Raw genomic sequence first — 14157 nt, 5'->3', positions numbered from 1 at the left:
TGGATGGCACTGAAAACAGAATCGATTCAAAGTCTCTGTATAGGAAAGCTGGACATTCTTGAGTCCCTTCACCCACCTTTCTCCAGCCCTGCCAGAGAGCAGAATGGTGTAATACTCCTTCACGGCTTACAAAGTAAAATCTGTATTTGTTACAGAGGTCAGAACGTAGCAACAATAATCCACATTGTGGTTGGGTTTCCTTGTGAGACCACAAAAGCCTCTTTAATACATCATGCAATGGAGGGTTTTCCATTAATAGTACCATAGGGTTTAAATAGCATGTAGACTAACTCAGTATTTCCTAGAGAAGGGCACCTAGAGTTTCAGATTGCTAAGGGCATACCTCCTTCCTTCTACTCCAGAACAGTCGGCTAAGCAGCTTCTAAAATGGGGCTCAGGTGATGGTGAGGGAACAGGTACAAATCTTTCATGGAAGTGGTGCTCTTAACGAAGATGGGAGGTTGGGGATACTGGAGATGGCAGGATTTGATCAGCTGGGATGGGTAATATTTATGGTAGGAATGGAGTGAAGACCATCCAGTGTCTGAGAAGTGAAGAGCAGTTCGTATGCAATGTCAGTCAGAAATGAAAGTCCTTACACTTTTATGTAACGGAGGTCTGTAACTCAAGGCTGCCTCTTTGCTTTTGACATTCTCCTACTTTTATCTTAGGCTTTTATAGTTTATTTATTTGTCTATAACTTTTTACATGATTAGAAAATTCATAATGCTCACCAGACATGTAAAGTGAGCATCTTGGTAATTATGGTATTTGTGGCAGAGGGAAACTGGAGATAATCTAAGTGCTCATTCCTGGGGAATGGATGAGTAAATTCTGGTGGTGCATCGCTGGGGACTGCACTGTGGCATGTAGACACCATGGGTTCCATAGGAATTTCATTGAAATATTGCAGACACCATTTTTTTAAAAATGAGGACTTTGAATCAGGTGATTTCTAAGTTTACTTCCTTGCCTGGAATTCCATAATTCAGTAATTTCAAGATGATTAAAGCAATATAATGCTATATGTTATTCATGTTGAGAAGATAAATCACAGTATCTTTACTAATGGAGGCATCATCTTTAATCAAGTACTCTACTGGTAAAATACTAGTAAAAGTGCTAGTCTGATTGATAGTGAGCATGATTACTTATGGGGTATGTAATTGTGAATCTGTCCTTAGGTTTAATTATTGTTTTTTTCTAGGAAAATAGGAATTGTTTTTGACATTTTACTTAATGAACATATGTTATATAGTCACTTAATAGCTAAGTAATTACTCCGTGTCTCAGTTTCCTCATCTACAAAATTGGGATCATAACAGTGGATACCTCAGTGGTTGTTGTGATGATTAAATGAATTAAAGCAAAGGTTAATCGTTATTAATATTATACATGAGAGCCCTTATCTGCCTTCAGTGTCACTGCTTAGAATCTTAGCAGTGATGAGCTGGTATGATATCCCATGGGAAGGCTTTTAGAAAAAGAAAGAGACATGTGGATCTTCCTAAGGGAGATATTTAACAAGGTCATGACTAGAGGCAGGGAGAACATTTATAAAGCAGCTCAGTGCTTTGTGACCACCTAGAGGGGTGGGATAGGGAGGGTGGGAGGGAGACGCAAGAGGGAAGGCATATGGGGATATATGTATATGTATATCTGATTCACTTTGTTATAAAGCAGAAACTAACACACCATTTTAAAGCAATTATACCCCAATAAAGATGTTAAAAGAAAAAAAAGCCATTGCTTGGTCTAGTTAGTCATTGTGATGTTGGTGTGTTGTTGAAGAGGAGGGTCCAGACCTCCAATTCATTTTTTAGTTGGTAATTGGAAGTAGAATTTGCTGATTGATTGACTGTGAGGGGTGAAAGAAAGGGAGAGGCTGAAGATGACATTTAGCTTAGCTTCATAAATATACCACTACCAGACTAAACAGGACATTGAGGAAGAAATGCATGACTGGAGGGAAAAAGTAATGAATGTACTCAGTCAGGAAGAGGATAAGTAGTATTATCTAGGAAGCAATTAGAAATGTGAATTGGGGTTTAAGGAAAGACCAGTATTGGCTAAAAGTCATAATCTTTTAAAAACTGGAATATAGACTTTATGCTATTAAATTAACAGGATTATCTCTTTTAACCTAGCCAGTGAAAAAATTTTCTTATTAGTAAATTGATAATGCTAAAAGAATTAAATTCTTCCTGAAAAGGAACAAAGTGAGTCATTCCTATTAGGAGACATTTGTAGAAAAAGCCGAAGCACATACTAGACTGTTTACATGGAAGTATGTTTGAAGAGAGATCAGAAATTGATATCAAATGACAATAATTTATAGCAATTCAGTTCCTTTACCTCAAAGTTTTAAATTTAATCAAATATTTCCACAAGAGCTCCAGGTGAAATTCAAGGCAGATGTGCACATATTAGCAAGGCATCTTATTGTTTTCATTCACCACCACCAAAGGCAGCCACCTTCAGAGTGTAATGTGGGAACTCTTTGACTAGTGCAACATGACATTTTACATATATCTGTGCTCTGTTGAAAAATATGGGGCAAAGAAAGAGCACAGTGCTAGACAGAGGTACCTCTGACCTAATAGCTGTGTGACATCTCTAAACCTCATTTTATCAGTAGCAAAATAGAGATAAAAATAAGAATTACATAACAGGATTGTTAAGAGGATTAATAAATACTGTATAATTAAAAAGAGATATTGATAATGAGGTTGGTAATGTAGGGGTTAGGAAGCACAGTCATTAGAGCCAGACTCCTTGGTTACAAAATCCTGCTTAGCCTCTTCCTTATTTACTGTGTTTACAAGTAACAACTTTTCTTTGTCTTAGTTTCCCTATCTGCAAGATGAGAATAATTATGGTTTCTAACCATAGAGTTTTGAAGATTAGATGAATTAACATATGTAAAGTGATTTTAGCAGCTGTTGTACACAGTAAGCATTAAATCAGGGTTACCAATTTTTTTTATTATTAGGTAAGGCTCTGAATTAGTGCTCTTCCCACAGTAAGTGTTCAGGAAGTGCTAGGCATCTTATTGTGGCTACTAATATTAATAACAATTCTGGCTTCATTATTGAGGATGCTGATATGTCAAAAATAAATGTCAAGAACAGCCAGGATCACCTGATTCTAGAGGTTGATGGCAATTGTAAATACATATTAGAATCAGAAAATGTCCCTATTCTCCTTTTGTTCACTTCAGCAGAGCAGCTGATGAGGATTCTAAGGAGCCCTTGAGCAAGCAGGATGTCTGAGTAGCAGACATCAAGCATCTCATTTCAACCACATCAGCAACCTGTGCTGTCTCTAAAGTGGAAATCACTGTGGCCAATAAATATTTCATGATGGTTGAATCTTTACCAAGAGTGTGTTTTGGAAACATTAGCACCTTAGGGTAATTTAGAACCAAATTTGAAGTTGTCATGATAGATGCTCAATGAATTTTCTTAGGGATGACACTTATGCAAAAATCCATAAGGACCATAAGAAATGTGAATTTTTTTCAATAAATTATGATCACATGCTTAATTCAGTCTATGGATAATAATAGCATCTAAAGTATAGCTTGTATAGTTATAATACAGGATAGTTTGGTTTTCATATGAATATAGTATCTTTTGCCTTTGGATAGGAGAAAATAATTATACAGAGTTGGTCCATCTAGTGTGCGATTCTGACAACAAAGGCATGGGTTAAGTTGTCCTACTTGATTCCAACCTGAATTATCATACTTGCTGTCTCTATCTCTTCACCTCCATTCTTCCTCAATCTTACCAATATTTCTAGTACTTTATCTCCATACTTCCATGAGACATCTCTTAAATATGACAGCAATGACGTCCATTCTGCCAAATCTAAGTGTCATTTCTCAGTACTCATGTCACTTGACCTCCTTGCAGCCTTTTGATCACAAAATTGATCACCTCTCCTTTGGAAAAACCCAACTATCCTCCTCTGGGCTTCTGTGATACCATGTATATTTTGTTTTCCTTTTTCTTCTAATTGCTACTTCTCAATCTAATTTACTGGTTCCTTCTCTTTTGCCCAACTTCTAAATGTTGAAGTGTCTCCAGAGTTTGGTCTGGGCTCTTTTGTTTGTCAGCTTGCATTCTCTGCCCAGGTTCATGATTTCAAATGTCATCTCTTTCCTGATGACTGCCAAATCCATAATCAGGTGTTAGATTCTCTTCAGAACTCGAGACTTGGGTAAAACTCACCGTGTACTCTTGAATGTCTAATTGGCATCTCAAACTTAGTACATCCCTCTTCCACCTACCATCTGCTTGCCCTGTCAAGCCTGTTTTCTGATCTTATCTATTCCAGTTAATGGTTTCATCTTCTACCCATTTGTTCAGATTGAAAGAAACTCTGTTTAATCGAATTCTCCTTTTTCTTCATGTCATACATCCAGTTCATCAGTAAGTCTCATTGCCTTAGTCTAAGACATAATCTTCTCTTTCCTAGATTATTAACACAGCTCCCTAATTGGTCTCCCTGCTTTGACTTTTTTGCTGTTCCTTCACCATAGCCAGATGTGATAATTTAAAAACAGTAGAACAGATCCCTGCTCACCCTTTCTCCCTTGAGTTTCCCATTGTGAACCGTAATCAATATACATTAAATTACATAATATGTACAATATACATTAAATTACAGTAAAACATGAGTTTCTTACCATGGCCTCTAGGTGCCTTTCTGAATTTAATGTCTATTACTCTTGCCCGTGTTTCATCACACACAAGCACAACAGTTTTCCTTCTGTCTCTTAAGTGTCCCTGGCTCATACTTCGGCGCCTTGAGATTGTTCTTTTCTATTCCCTCAGGTCTTCAAATAACTGTCCCATTGTTATAGACTGAATGTTTATGTCCCCCCAAAAATTCATATGTTGAAACCTAATCCCCAGTGTGAAGGTATTTGGAGGTGGGGTCTTTGGGAGGGTATTAAGTCATGAAGGCAGAGCCCTCATGAATGGGATTAGTGCCCTTATTTATAAAAGACACCCCAGAGAGCTTGCTTGTCCCTTCCTGTATGTGAAGACACAGCGAGAAGACTGCTGCCTATGAATCAGGAAGCAGGCTCTCACTAGACACTGAATCTGCTGGCGCTTTATTCTGGGACTTTGCAGCCTCCAGAACTGTGACAAATAAATTCTGTTGTTTACAGGTCACTAAGTCTATGGTATTGTGTTACAGCAGCCCACAGGTACTGAGACACTATTTCTCATCATTTACCTCATCAAAGACACCTTCCATAGAGACTCTGGGTAAAACTCTCCTGCTCCCCACTCTGCAGTCATTCTCTATCCTGTTATCCTGTTTTCTTTCATAGCAGTGATCACCATCTGCTTTTATCTTATTTTTGGATTTTATTTGTTTACATCTTTACTGTCCCAGTCTCTCCTAGAGTGTTAGATCCTGTAGATCTAACAGGGCTTGATTTGTCTTGTTCATATCTTCTTTATCTCAAATAGCATGTGGCCCTTATTAGGTGCTCAAAATATTTATTAGATCAATGAATGAATGTTAACGGAGGTTGGAGAGATAACCCAATACCTTTATTTTTAGGTAGGGAATTGAAGATAGATAAATTTTATATAGATAAATTTCTCCAGGTTTAAAAGTGTATTTCTTCTGGTTTGAAGTTACTTCACTTATACTTCAGTTTTTGGGGTTTTGCTTTGTTTTGTTTTGAGCTTTCTGTGACTGCTTAGTTGGTATAGCAATCTATCTTATGGACTGTGAAACCCTTTTAAGTATGTTTTACTTGTACTTTCAAAAAGTGTTTTAACTCTATGTTTACTTTAGCTTATTGGACCCAGTGGTCTGAGAACAAGTTATTAGTTGAGGTTACATGAATTCACATATTTTAGTCCCTGCTTTGGGAAAAGAAGATAGATCCATTTAAGATTACATAACTTGCTCAAAGGTACCCAGTTCCATTTTACTAATTTAAACTTACTAAAAGGGAAGTAATTTGGGGGGCACCATTCTTTGACATTATTCTGTAGCTAACTAAGTGTCTATATTAGCTTTCTAAGGATTCAAACATGATACAAAACCTTGACAGATTTTTGCATCACATTTATTTCTTCTGTATGAGGGAAATACACGGACTTAAGTACAATGTAGTAAGTGTTTCAGTGAATGTAAATTTTTCAGTAAATGAAAATATCTTAGTAAATTTCAGAATTTTCTGGAGAAGCTCTATCACATTTTTAAGTGATCTTCATACATGACAAAAGTTTTTCGAACCAGAGAATATTATGTGTTTCGTGTCCCATCATTTCAGGGAAAAGCTGGAGATCATACATGCTGAATTCCAAAGCCAGTATGAAAATATAAATATAACATTTGTACGAGTTAGATAAGAAATCTGTAGGGTAAAGGAGCACTGAATTGAGAATTAGGAAATTAGGACACTAATCTCAACTTTGTTACTAAGTAGTTGTGCTATCTAAGGAAAATTCTTCAAACTGAGGCTTTAGTTTACAATAAATTGTTTAGAAGACTGTGTAGAATAGAGCGTAGATATTCTTTAAGGTCCGTTCAATCTGCAGAATATGAAAATATTAAACTTCCCTGTTTGGAAGCTTTTCAGGACAGTATTGAGATTCATCTCTATTATTCATTAAAGACCAGACACGGGAAGTTGGAAGTCATTTCTGATCTATTAATAGTGACTTGGCACCAGATTTCGTCTCAACTCAAAGGGTTGAACACATTTTGGTTATAGAACTTCAAGTATGTATGTATGGGAGGAAGGGGAGTAGAATTTAGATAGGCCCACACTTGTCAAAGACGATAAAAAGAATGAATGCACACATAATGACAATCATTGATTCATAGTGGCAAGCGTTAGAACTAAAAATAAAGTGCTTTATAATTGCTGGGAAACAGCTAGAGATAGTGCTTAAAGCACCTTTTTGAGGTGGAGGAGGCTGAGAAGCCTTGTGCAATGGAACATCACAGACTACAAAGGACCAGTTGACTCTCATTTTGCCCCAGTGCCTCTCCATTGCTTGGAATAAAAAAGTAGGCTGCAAGTCAGACAGGTCTTGTTGTTGGCAATGTTCCTGTGACTATTCACCTCAGGGTAATCAGATTCAGAACAGGGCTTCTACACCTATCTCTTTGCATGGTAAATATTTCATTAGCTACTGAGGTATCTAACTACTGATTTAAGAATGGAAATACATTTTATTGTTTCTGTGGCTGAATGAATACAGTGAATAGGTTATTTTAACATTATTTAGTAACATACACTCTAATAAGGGATTAGAGTGCAATTCTGACAATTCCTGGCCCCAAATATGTCTTGATTTTGCCTCCTGGAGATAATTTTTTTCAATTGAACTGTTAATAAGCTAGATCTGTCAATTAACAGATTTTTAGCTATTCCTTACCTTGAGATCCTTAATTTTCAGAAAAAGAAGAGCTATTTGCCTGTGGCCTAGAACAACTCTCTCTGTTTTCTCTTACCACTGTCCACATTTTTAGGACCTTTTCTGCTGCTTTCCCTTGAGACTTACCTCATTTTTGCATTTTTTTGGTAGTTTTTAAAAAAGATAATTGCATAATTGTGTCAGAATTGGTGAAACTAAGGTCTAATTAAAGTCAAGGTTTTAATTGTAGAAATATATGAAATGTCAAACTTGCCTCTTTTAAGAATAATTTCATAAAAATCACTTAGGATACTTACATCGACAATCAAGAAATCTAGCCAGCACCAGGCATTAGTGAAATAGGTTTGAAATCCATAAGCTACCCATTTGAGAAGCATTTCCAGGATGAATATATAAGTGAAGACCTTGTCAGCATATTCTAGCATGGTTTTGATAGTTTTTCGTTGTTCAATGTATATATCTTCAAAAGCCTGTGAATCAAGAATGCTTTTATTTTATTTGAATGGCTTGCCTCCACCCAAATACTTGATAAAATTCTTAGTAGAATGCTTGGCACAAAGCACTAATTTGATAAACATTGGCTAGTATCAGACAAATGTGGAACCAGACGAAATCTAAAGACTAAAACTAATGGAAAATGTTGGCAAGAAAATGTCAGTATCTTTACTGATTTAGTTTGTGCTTTCTTCTCTGCCTCTCACCCCCAAATCTGTATCTCAATTACTTCTACAAAAACATGCTTTTAGAGAAGTAATATGAACTCAGAAAATATCTAGAAGTTCTGTTAACGAGGGATAGACTTGGCCTATTCCAACCTTACTTTCATCAATTCTCTGAATGATCTGGCTCATTTTGAAAGAATAAATTGATTAGACATAAAAAAATACACTTTTAGTCCATAAATATTACTATGATTATTTGGGAGAACTGGATGGGATTTGACATGGAAGGTAATGTAGTTACAGAATGTCCCTGGAAATGGTTGTCTCAGTAAGGAAAACATCTGTTAGAAAAGCACCAGATGAGAAATTGCATCTGGCTGCTCATGGTTCTAATTTATTCTGTAATGAATTTTGCATAGTTAAACCCTGGGTGCCAAGCTCTGCAAGGTACAAATATACCTCTTGTTTTGCTCCTTAAACTAAGTGTATGCTTCTGGTATTTTTGGAGGTAAGCTATTTCACTAGAACCTGATTCTTGCCAATAATGCGTTACACTTACCAAAGCACCACTACTGAGAAGGATCATGAAGACAATGAAAGTCTCAAACCAGTTGTGTTCAACAATGCTATAGCAGGTTTTCCGCAGATTCCACCAGACTTTTCCTTTGCCTTCTTCTATACTTACTTGACAGAATGGAAACTTTTTAATACATCCTAAAAGATAACATTAAATATAATAAATTAGAAAAATATATTTCAATCTTAAATAGGAAGAAATAAACTTTGTTCCTCCCTCCCCAATCCTAGTCTCAGATCATCATTTTATACAGCAACTGGCTACTTCATCCCTTAGTTATCTTCAGCATCCCTCCTGTATAGTGAATCATTCTCAGACTTACATATCAGCCAGCTACCTAGAATCAAAGAGCTGCTTGAGTATAAATGGTTCCATTCTTTAACCCTGCTTAGGATCTCTCTTTGCCTCAAGGCCAATCATGGACAAGAACATCTCTCAGGTTTGGGGAAAAACTGCATATTCAAATTGTTTATTCATTTTTTGATGTGATCCTGGATTTTTACACACTTCTTTTCACACAGAAAATTCCCGTCTCCCAAGGTATCATCCACTGTCAGTTTTCCCAAGCTATTTATTTTCAACCTCAGTGCTTTTCTTAGTCACACCTATGACTCATCTTGTCAGTCAGTATCTCTCTTCCTTTGTCCTCCCGCTCTTAGCTTCCATGTTATTTCTAAACTTCCATCCACTCTTCTGCTCTGAGTTACTACTTATGGGATTCAGTCCAATCACACGGAATCAGCAAACCTTTATTGATTTGTGTGCTAGCCACTGTACTGGTCACTGTGAGAATAACTGCTGGTCTCCCTGACAAGGCTCTAGAGCACATCTATATCCCCAAACAGCTCTGGTCACAGCCCAAATTAACCACATTTGAAACTGTTAGAGATGGAGTGTAATTACTGCAGCATCTATAAATCAAATCACAACATTGCCAATGAGGTCTGAAGGGATTGCTTTATCAATAATGAGATGGTGTTCCAGAATGCCATTTATCTTCTAGGGTTCACTTCTCCACGTTCTGGAGGATGAAAAAAGGACTTGTCAAATTATCTTAATTGTCCAGGCACAGTAGCTGCTATAGTGTAATCAGGAAATACAGATAAATTAACTTTTTGGAAGAAAAGAGGAAAACAAAGATAAATATGCCTTCACCATTTCTTTGAAATATTTCCTTCAAATGAGGTATATTTAGTCTCTGTAAGGAAAGAAGGGAGATTACATTTAACCATATTAGAGCTTGTTTACCTTCAGTAAAACAAGCTTCTGGCTTAAGGTCTTCCTCGGGTTCAATTTCAGCTTGTTCACCTTCTCGGGGCAGAGCAACATCAACTGTACTTCCTTCAGATGAGCTGGTTGCATTTAATTTCTGGAAACAAAACCGCATTGCAAAGATGTGATTTTTCTCCCCTTTTATTCAGCTAATTTGGAAATGCTCTGTGATGGTGTGAAAAAATGATGGTGGTAGTGATAGCATTTGACTCTGTTAACAGTACTGATAATTGTGTACTAATAATTTAACATACTTGAAGTCCTATTGTTTAAAACAATGTAACTACTAAGTTGATTCAGACAAAAAATGGTTAGACAGCATTCAATGTGGTTGATTTGGAAGGGAGTGATTTTACTGATTAACTTGTTTATGATCTCTATTTGTCTATGGATGCCATATGAAAATAATTTAATACATCAACACTCAGGCCAAATTAAGAATAGTTTGATAAAAGTTTGGTATGCTGACATTCACTATTGATTATATTAATTAAAATGCTTCAAATCAAATTGTAATTTCCACTCTTCAATGGAAATTTTCAGAGGGCAAAGAACATTACCAGTTGTCTGTAACTACTGTCCATGTTTCTGTAATTTTAGAAAGGAAGAGTGGCACATTAACATTAGTCACAGTCATTATAGTTCAACTTTGAGCTATATTTTTCTCTGGCTTACATAATTTTCTTTTTACTTTACTAGCAGAAACATGATAGATCTCTCTTTCTCTTTCTCTCCCTTTTTTGAACTGCTTAAATGAATTCAATACTTGCCAAAGAATTCTAAATGAAATGGAAATTTCTTCATAAATGACATTGTTCAAAATCTGTATAGACTTTCATTAGGAGCATATTCCGAATTCAACATGTGATCAGGCTGTGAATTTTTCCTTTAAAAAAATTATTGTGATATGCCACGTGGCTAGGAAGAGCCACTTTAGTGTTGCAAGAATAAATATCTAATAAGTACTCTGATACCACTTGGGATGACATTATGGATGTGCAATGCTTTATGAAAAGTGATGCAAAGATATGACATACAGCACAACCCAGGGAATGTAAAACTTTTAGAATGAAAGAACATGGACATGTTAATGGTTTCAAAGGCCCCATTAACTTTAGTAGCTGAGTGATAGGGTCACTCTGCCCTAACCCTCTGGAAGAGTTAATGTGTTACTGAAAAATACCTGGATAACTCCTTAAGCATCAGTCATATTGGAGGAAATTTGGCTCAAAATTCTTGATTTTTTGAACTCACCATGCAAATGTAGTTTAATACTTTATAACGTGAACATGGAAGAGTAGTATCCAGATGATATTTTCTGTGGTATTACTTTGAGGGTGACGTTAACCATGTCCAATTAAATATATTATGAAAGTTACCCTAAGTCAAAATATAATTCTATAATAAAATATCTCCTAGTCTGGAGTATGCTAAAGAGAGACTAGGCCATCGATTATGGCCTATGGTTCTTAGGATCATTAGAGTACAAGAATTTTTACCATTAAAATCCTCTACTTTTTGGAAAGGTGGAAGGTAAAGACATATTTTATTCTCTCAGGATTTTTCTGCTTCTTACAGCCAGAATATCTTTATTCTTTTAAGAAAATCCCAGGAAAGCTACTGCTGGATAGAATTGCAGCAGCTTCTGGTATAACCAAGAAAATACTAGATAATTCTTCCCTTCCAATTTCATTGGTGGTTTATGGGTTGGACACTCTGACATTTGATGAGTGGCAGCAATAATATCCACTGTATAAATAAAACCAGTAAGAAACCAAATTATTTTGAGGTTAGTTATAAAAAGCTTCATGTTTCTTCTTCCTTTTGGCCAATCCAAGCTGAATAATTTCTTCTGAGCCTGGTCACGATCCACTTTTTCCATGAAGCCTTTCTTTCTTATGATTTCTCCATGCTAAATTTTATAGAACGTTTTGCCCATAATACTTGTTTGCTTTGACCAAATATTCTCATAAATATATATAAATTATATATATACATAAAATTGTATATTTATGTACATATATACATATATATTAAAATGTACACACATACACAAATATACATCTATACACCAAAAGATTCAAGCATAGAATAGACACTAAATGGTAATGTTGAATTTATGAAAAATTGAATGCATTTTGTTATTACACTTATAGAGAGAATTATAGTGTTTAGATAATTTGATCTCTTCATTTTGATATGTAACTCAATTGTGGTCTTTGCAGAAGTCTGTTTAGTTGTATTAGAAAATGCATTTTCTTAATGAATAGGAATTATTAATGATATTTTAGTGGTAAAAACACATATTTCCAAAATGTTTCTCTAAAATATTGGCAGACATTCAATAAAGAAATCTGAAGGAAGAAAGTAATAAGTATATATGTATACACACGCAAATACACATATACTTTTCCATTTGAAAACTTTAGAAAATATACTCACCCTTCACTTCTTATTTTACCACTGTTAATACAGTTGTGAAATGTTCAATGTTTTGCATTATAATTCTCTGCCATGTATTACACAAGTGTCTTATATTTAAATACAAATATTTAAAGCAAATCCTTTACAGCACAAGTGATGGTAGCCATTAATCTGAATGACAGTTGTATCCACCGTTTACCAAGTATTGACCTCTGGATGTGTCTTTGTTATTGGTACTGTCTTTAGATTGTAAACTTTTGTGAATGTGTTTAGTATGTTAAAATACAAATAATTTCAATTTTCTAAATGGCTGTGGAGGTAATGTACATTGTAAAGCAGAGAGGGTCCGTGTGTGAGTTAGTTTACCTCTATCTGCCTGGCATTATGAAGCATAGCGTGTCTTTTGAAAACAGACAAGGAAAAAATCTCTGCATGTATTCTGCTCTTCTCAAATGAGCAGAACCCATTTTACATGCGGAATTGCTTCACCGTTATCCAGGAGTTTTTCTGATTATAAGGATAAGCTCATTAACCTTATGCTCTGCAAAACTCCTTAAGGAATGTTTAGACAGAGACTTGATGAATCAAGGTTTAAAAAATAGTTGGTAGGCTAGTGTTTCTGCCACTGAAAGTGTTTTGTGGGAGGCTCCTTTTCCTATGAAAGTTGGCATAAAGTTAATTCCTGCTAGTTGGAGAGTCAGGCTTATTCATGGTGTAATCTTCATAGGCCACATTTTTGTCATAAGAAGGTACATATACTTTATCCTATGAAGTTATAAAAATATTGTATCAACTACATAAACATTTTAAAGTTGTGAATTTACCTACATTTATAAATTAAAGCTTAGACTGTGTTCTTATTAAGTTACAACAACTTACCAATTAAGATATACTGCCTGATAAACTTTAGTCACTGGAAACATAAAGAATTTTACTGCTGTATTTTAAAATTTTGAAATTTATATCCTAGAAAACTACTTAAGCATTTAAAATTCTATACATGGATATAATACTATCTTCATAATCTAAACATTTCTAATTAAGTTCAACATTTTGGCATTCATACTCTGGTAGAGGGTAGTTTGTCATACATTTTATCATAGCCATACCAAAATGACTTCCAAATTTTATTTAAAAACACATAACTGATTTAAAAGCAGGTGACTGATGATAAATACAAAGAATAACTTACTTTCTTTAAATTGCCATAGCTGTGCTACTAAAATTATAAAAAAAAAAGATACCTGAAATGAAATTTTCCACATTAAGGAACTTGATGACTATACTAAATAACTAAAATTAATACTTGTTCTGAAGTAGTTATAAAAATGTAATTAGGTATATAGGCATAACAGTAGAAAGCTTCCATATAAAACCACATAGTACAAGCTCATCATTTGTTTTCTTGTACTGTTTTCTCCCTATCCGTCCAATATTTTATGGCACTTAAGGCTAGATTCTTCCATCCCTTGTAGAAACTACTGAGTCTGCAGAGGGATGATGACTTATGCTCTACAAATGCACACTGGAAAGCAGGTTTGAAGATGCAACATTCTCCAGGCCTAATTCAGCCACAGGAAGCATGCCTGGCTGAAGCAGAAGCCCGGCGCAATGCTGTGGAAGCCGCACGCTGGTCCAAGAACCATGTTCTCAAAGACATGGTACATGAATGTGAAGTTTTCATGGTTAGCTGCAAATACTACTTGTAAGCAATGACAGAATCAGCACCCAGAAAGGCCATTTTCCCCTGATAACATGAACTTATATAGAAATCCCCCCTTATGGCGAATATTGCTCAATT

The 14157-nt window shown here is 35.4% G+C and overlaps 1 protein-coding gene across 5 annotated transcripts in view; it reads right to left on the bottom strand.

Moving 5' to 3' along the window:
* Positions 1-14157, bottom strand: part of SCN3A (sodium voltage-gated channel alpha subunit 3) — a 113115-nt gene that overhangs the window by 15287 nt on the left and 83671 nt on the right. For all 5 annotated transcript variants that reach the window (XM_032637752.1, XM_032637754.1, XM_032637755.1 and 2 more), the window contains 3 exons: positions 9909-10029; positions 8643-8797; positions 7716-7891 (listed from right to left, as the gene is read on the bottom strand). In XM_032637752.1, the coding sequence (XP_032493643.1) occupies positions 7716-7891; positions 8643-8797; positions 9909-10029 (452 nt within the window). The remainder of the gene's footprint in view (positions 1-7715; positions 7892-8642; positions 8798-9908; positions 10030-14157) is intronic.

The sequence above is a fragment of the Phocoena sinus genome, chromosome 7, assembly GCF_008692025.1.
Source record: "Phocoena sinus isolate mPhoSin1 chromosome 7, mPhoSin1.pri, whole genome shotgun sequence".
NCBI lineage: Eukaryota > Metazoa > Chordata > Mammalia > Artiodactyla > Phocoenidae > Phocoena > Phocoena sinus.
The sequence above is the reverse complement of the archived record's forward strand: the minus strand, read 5'-3'. Positions and strand labels throughout refer to the sequence as shown.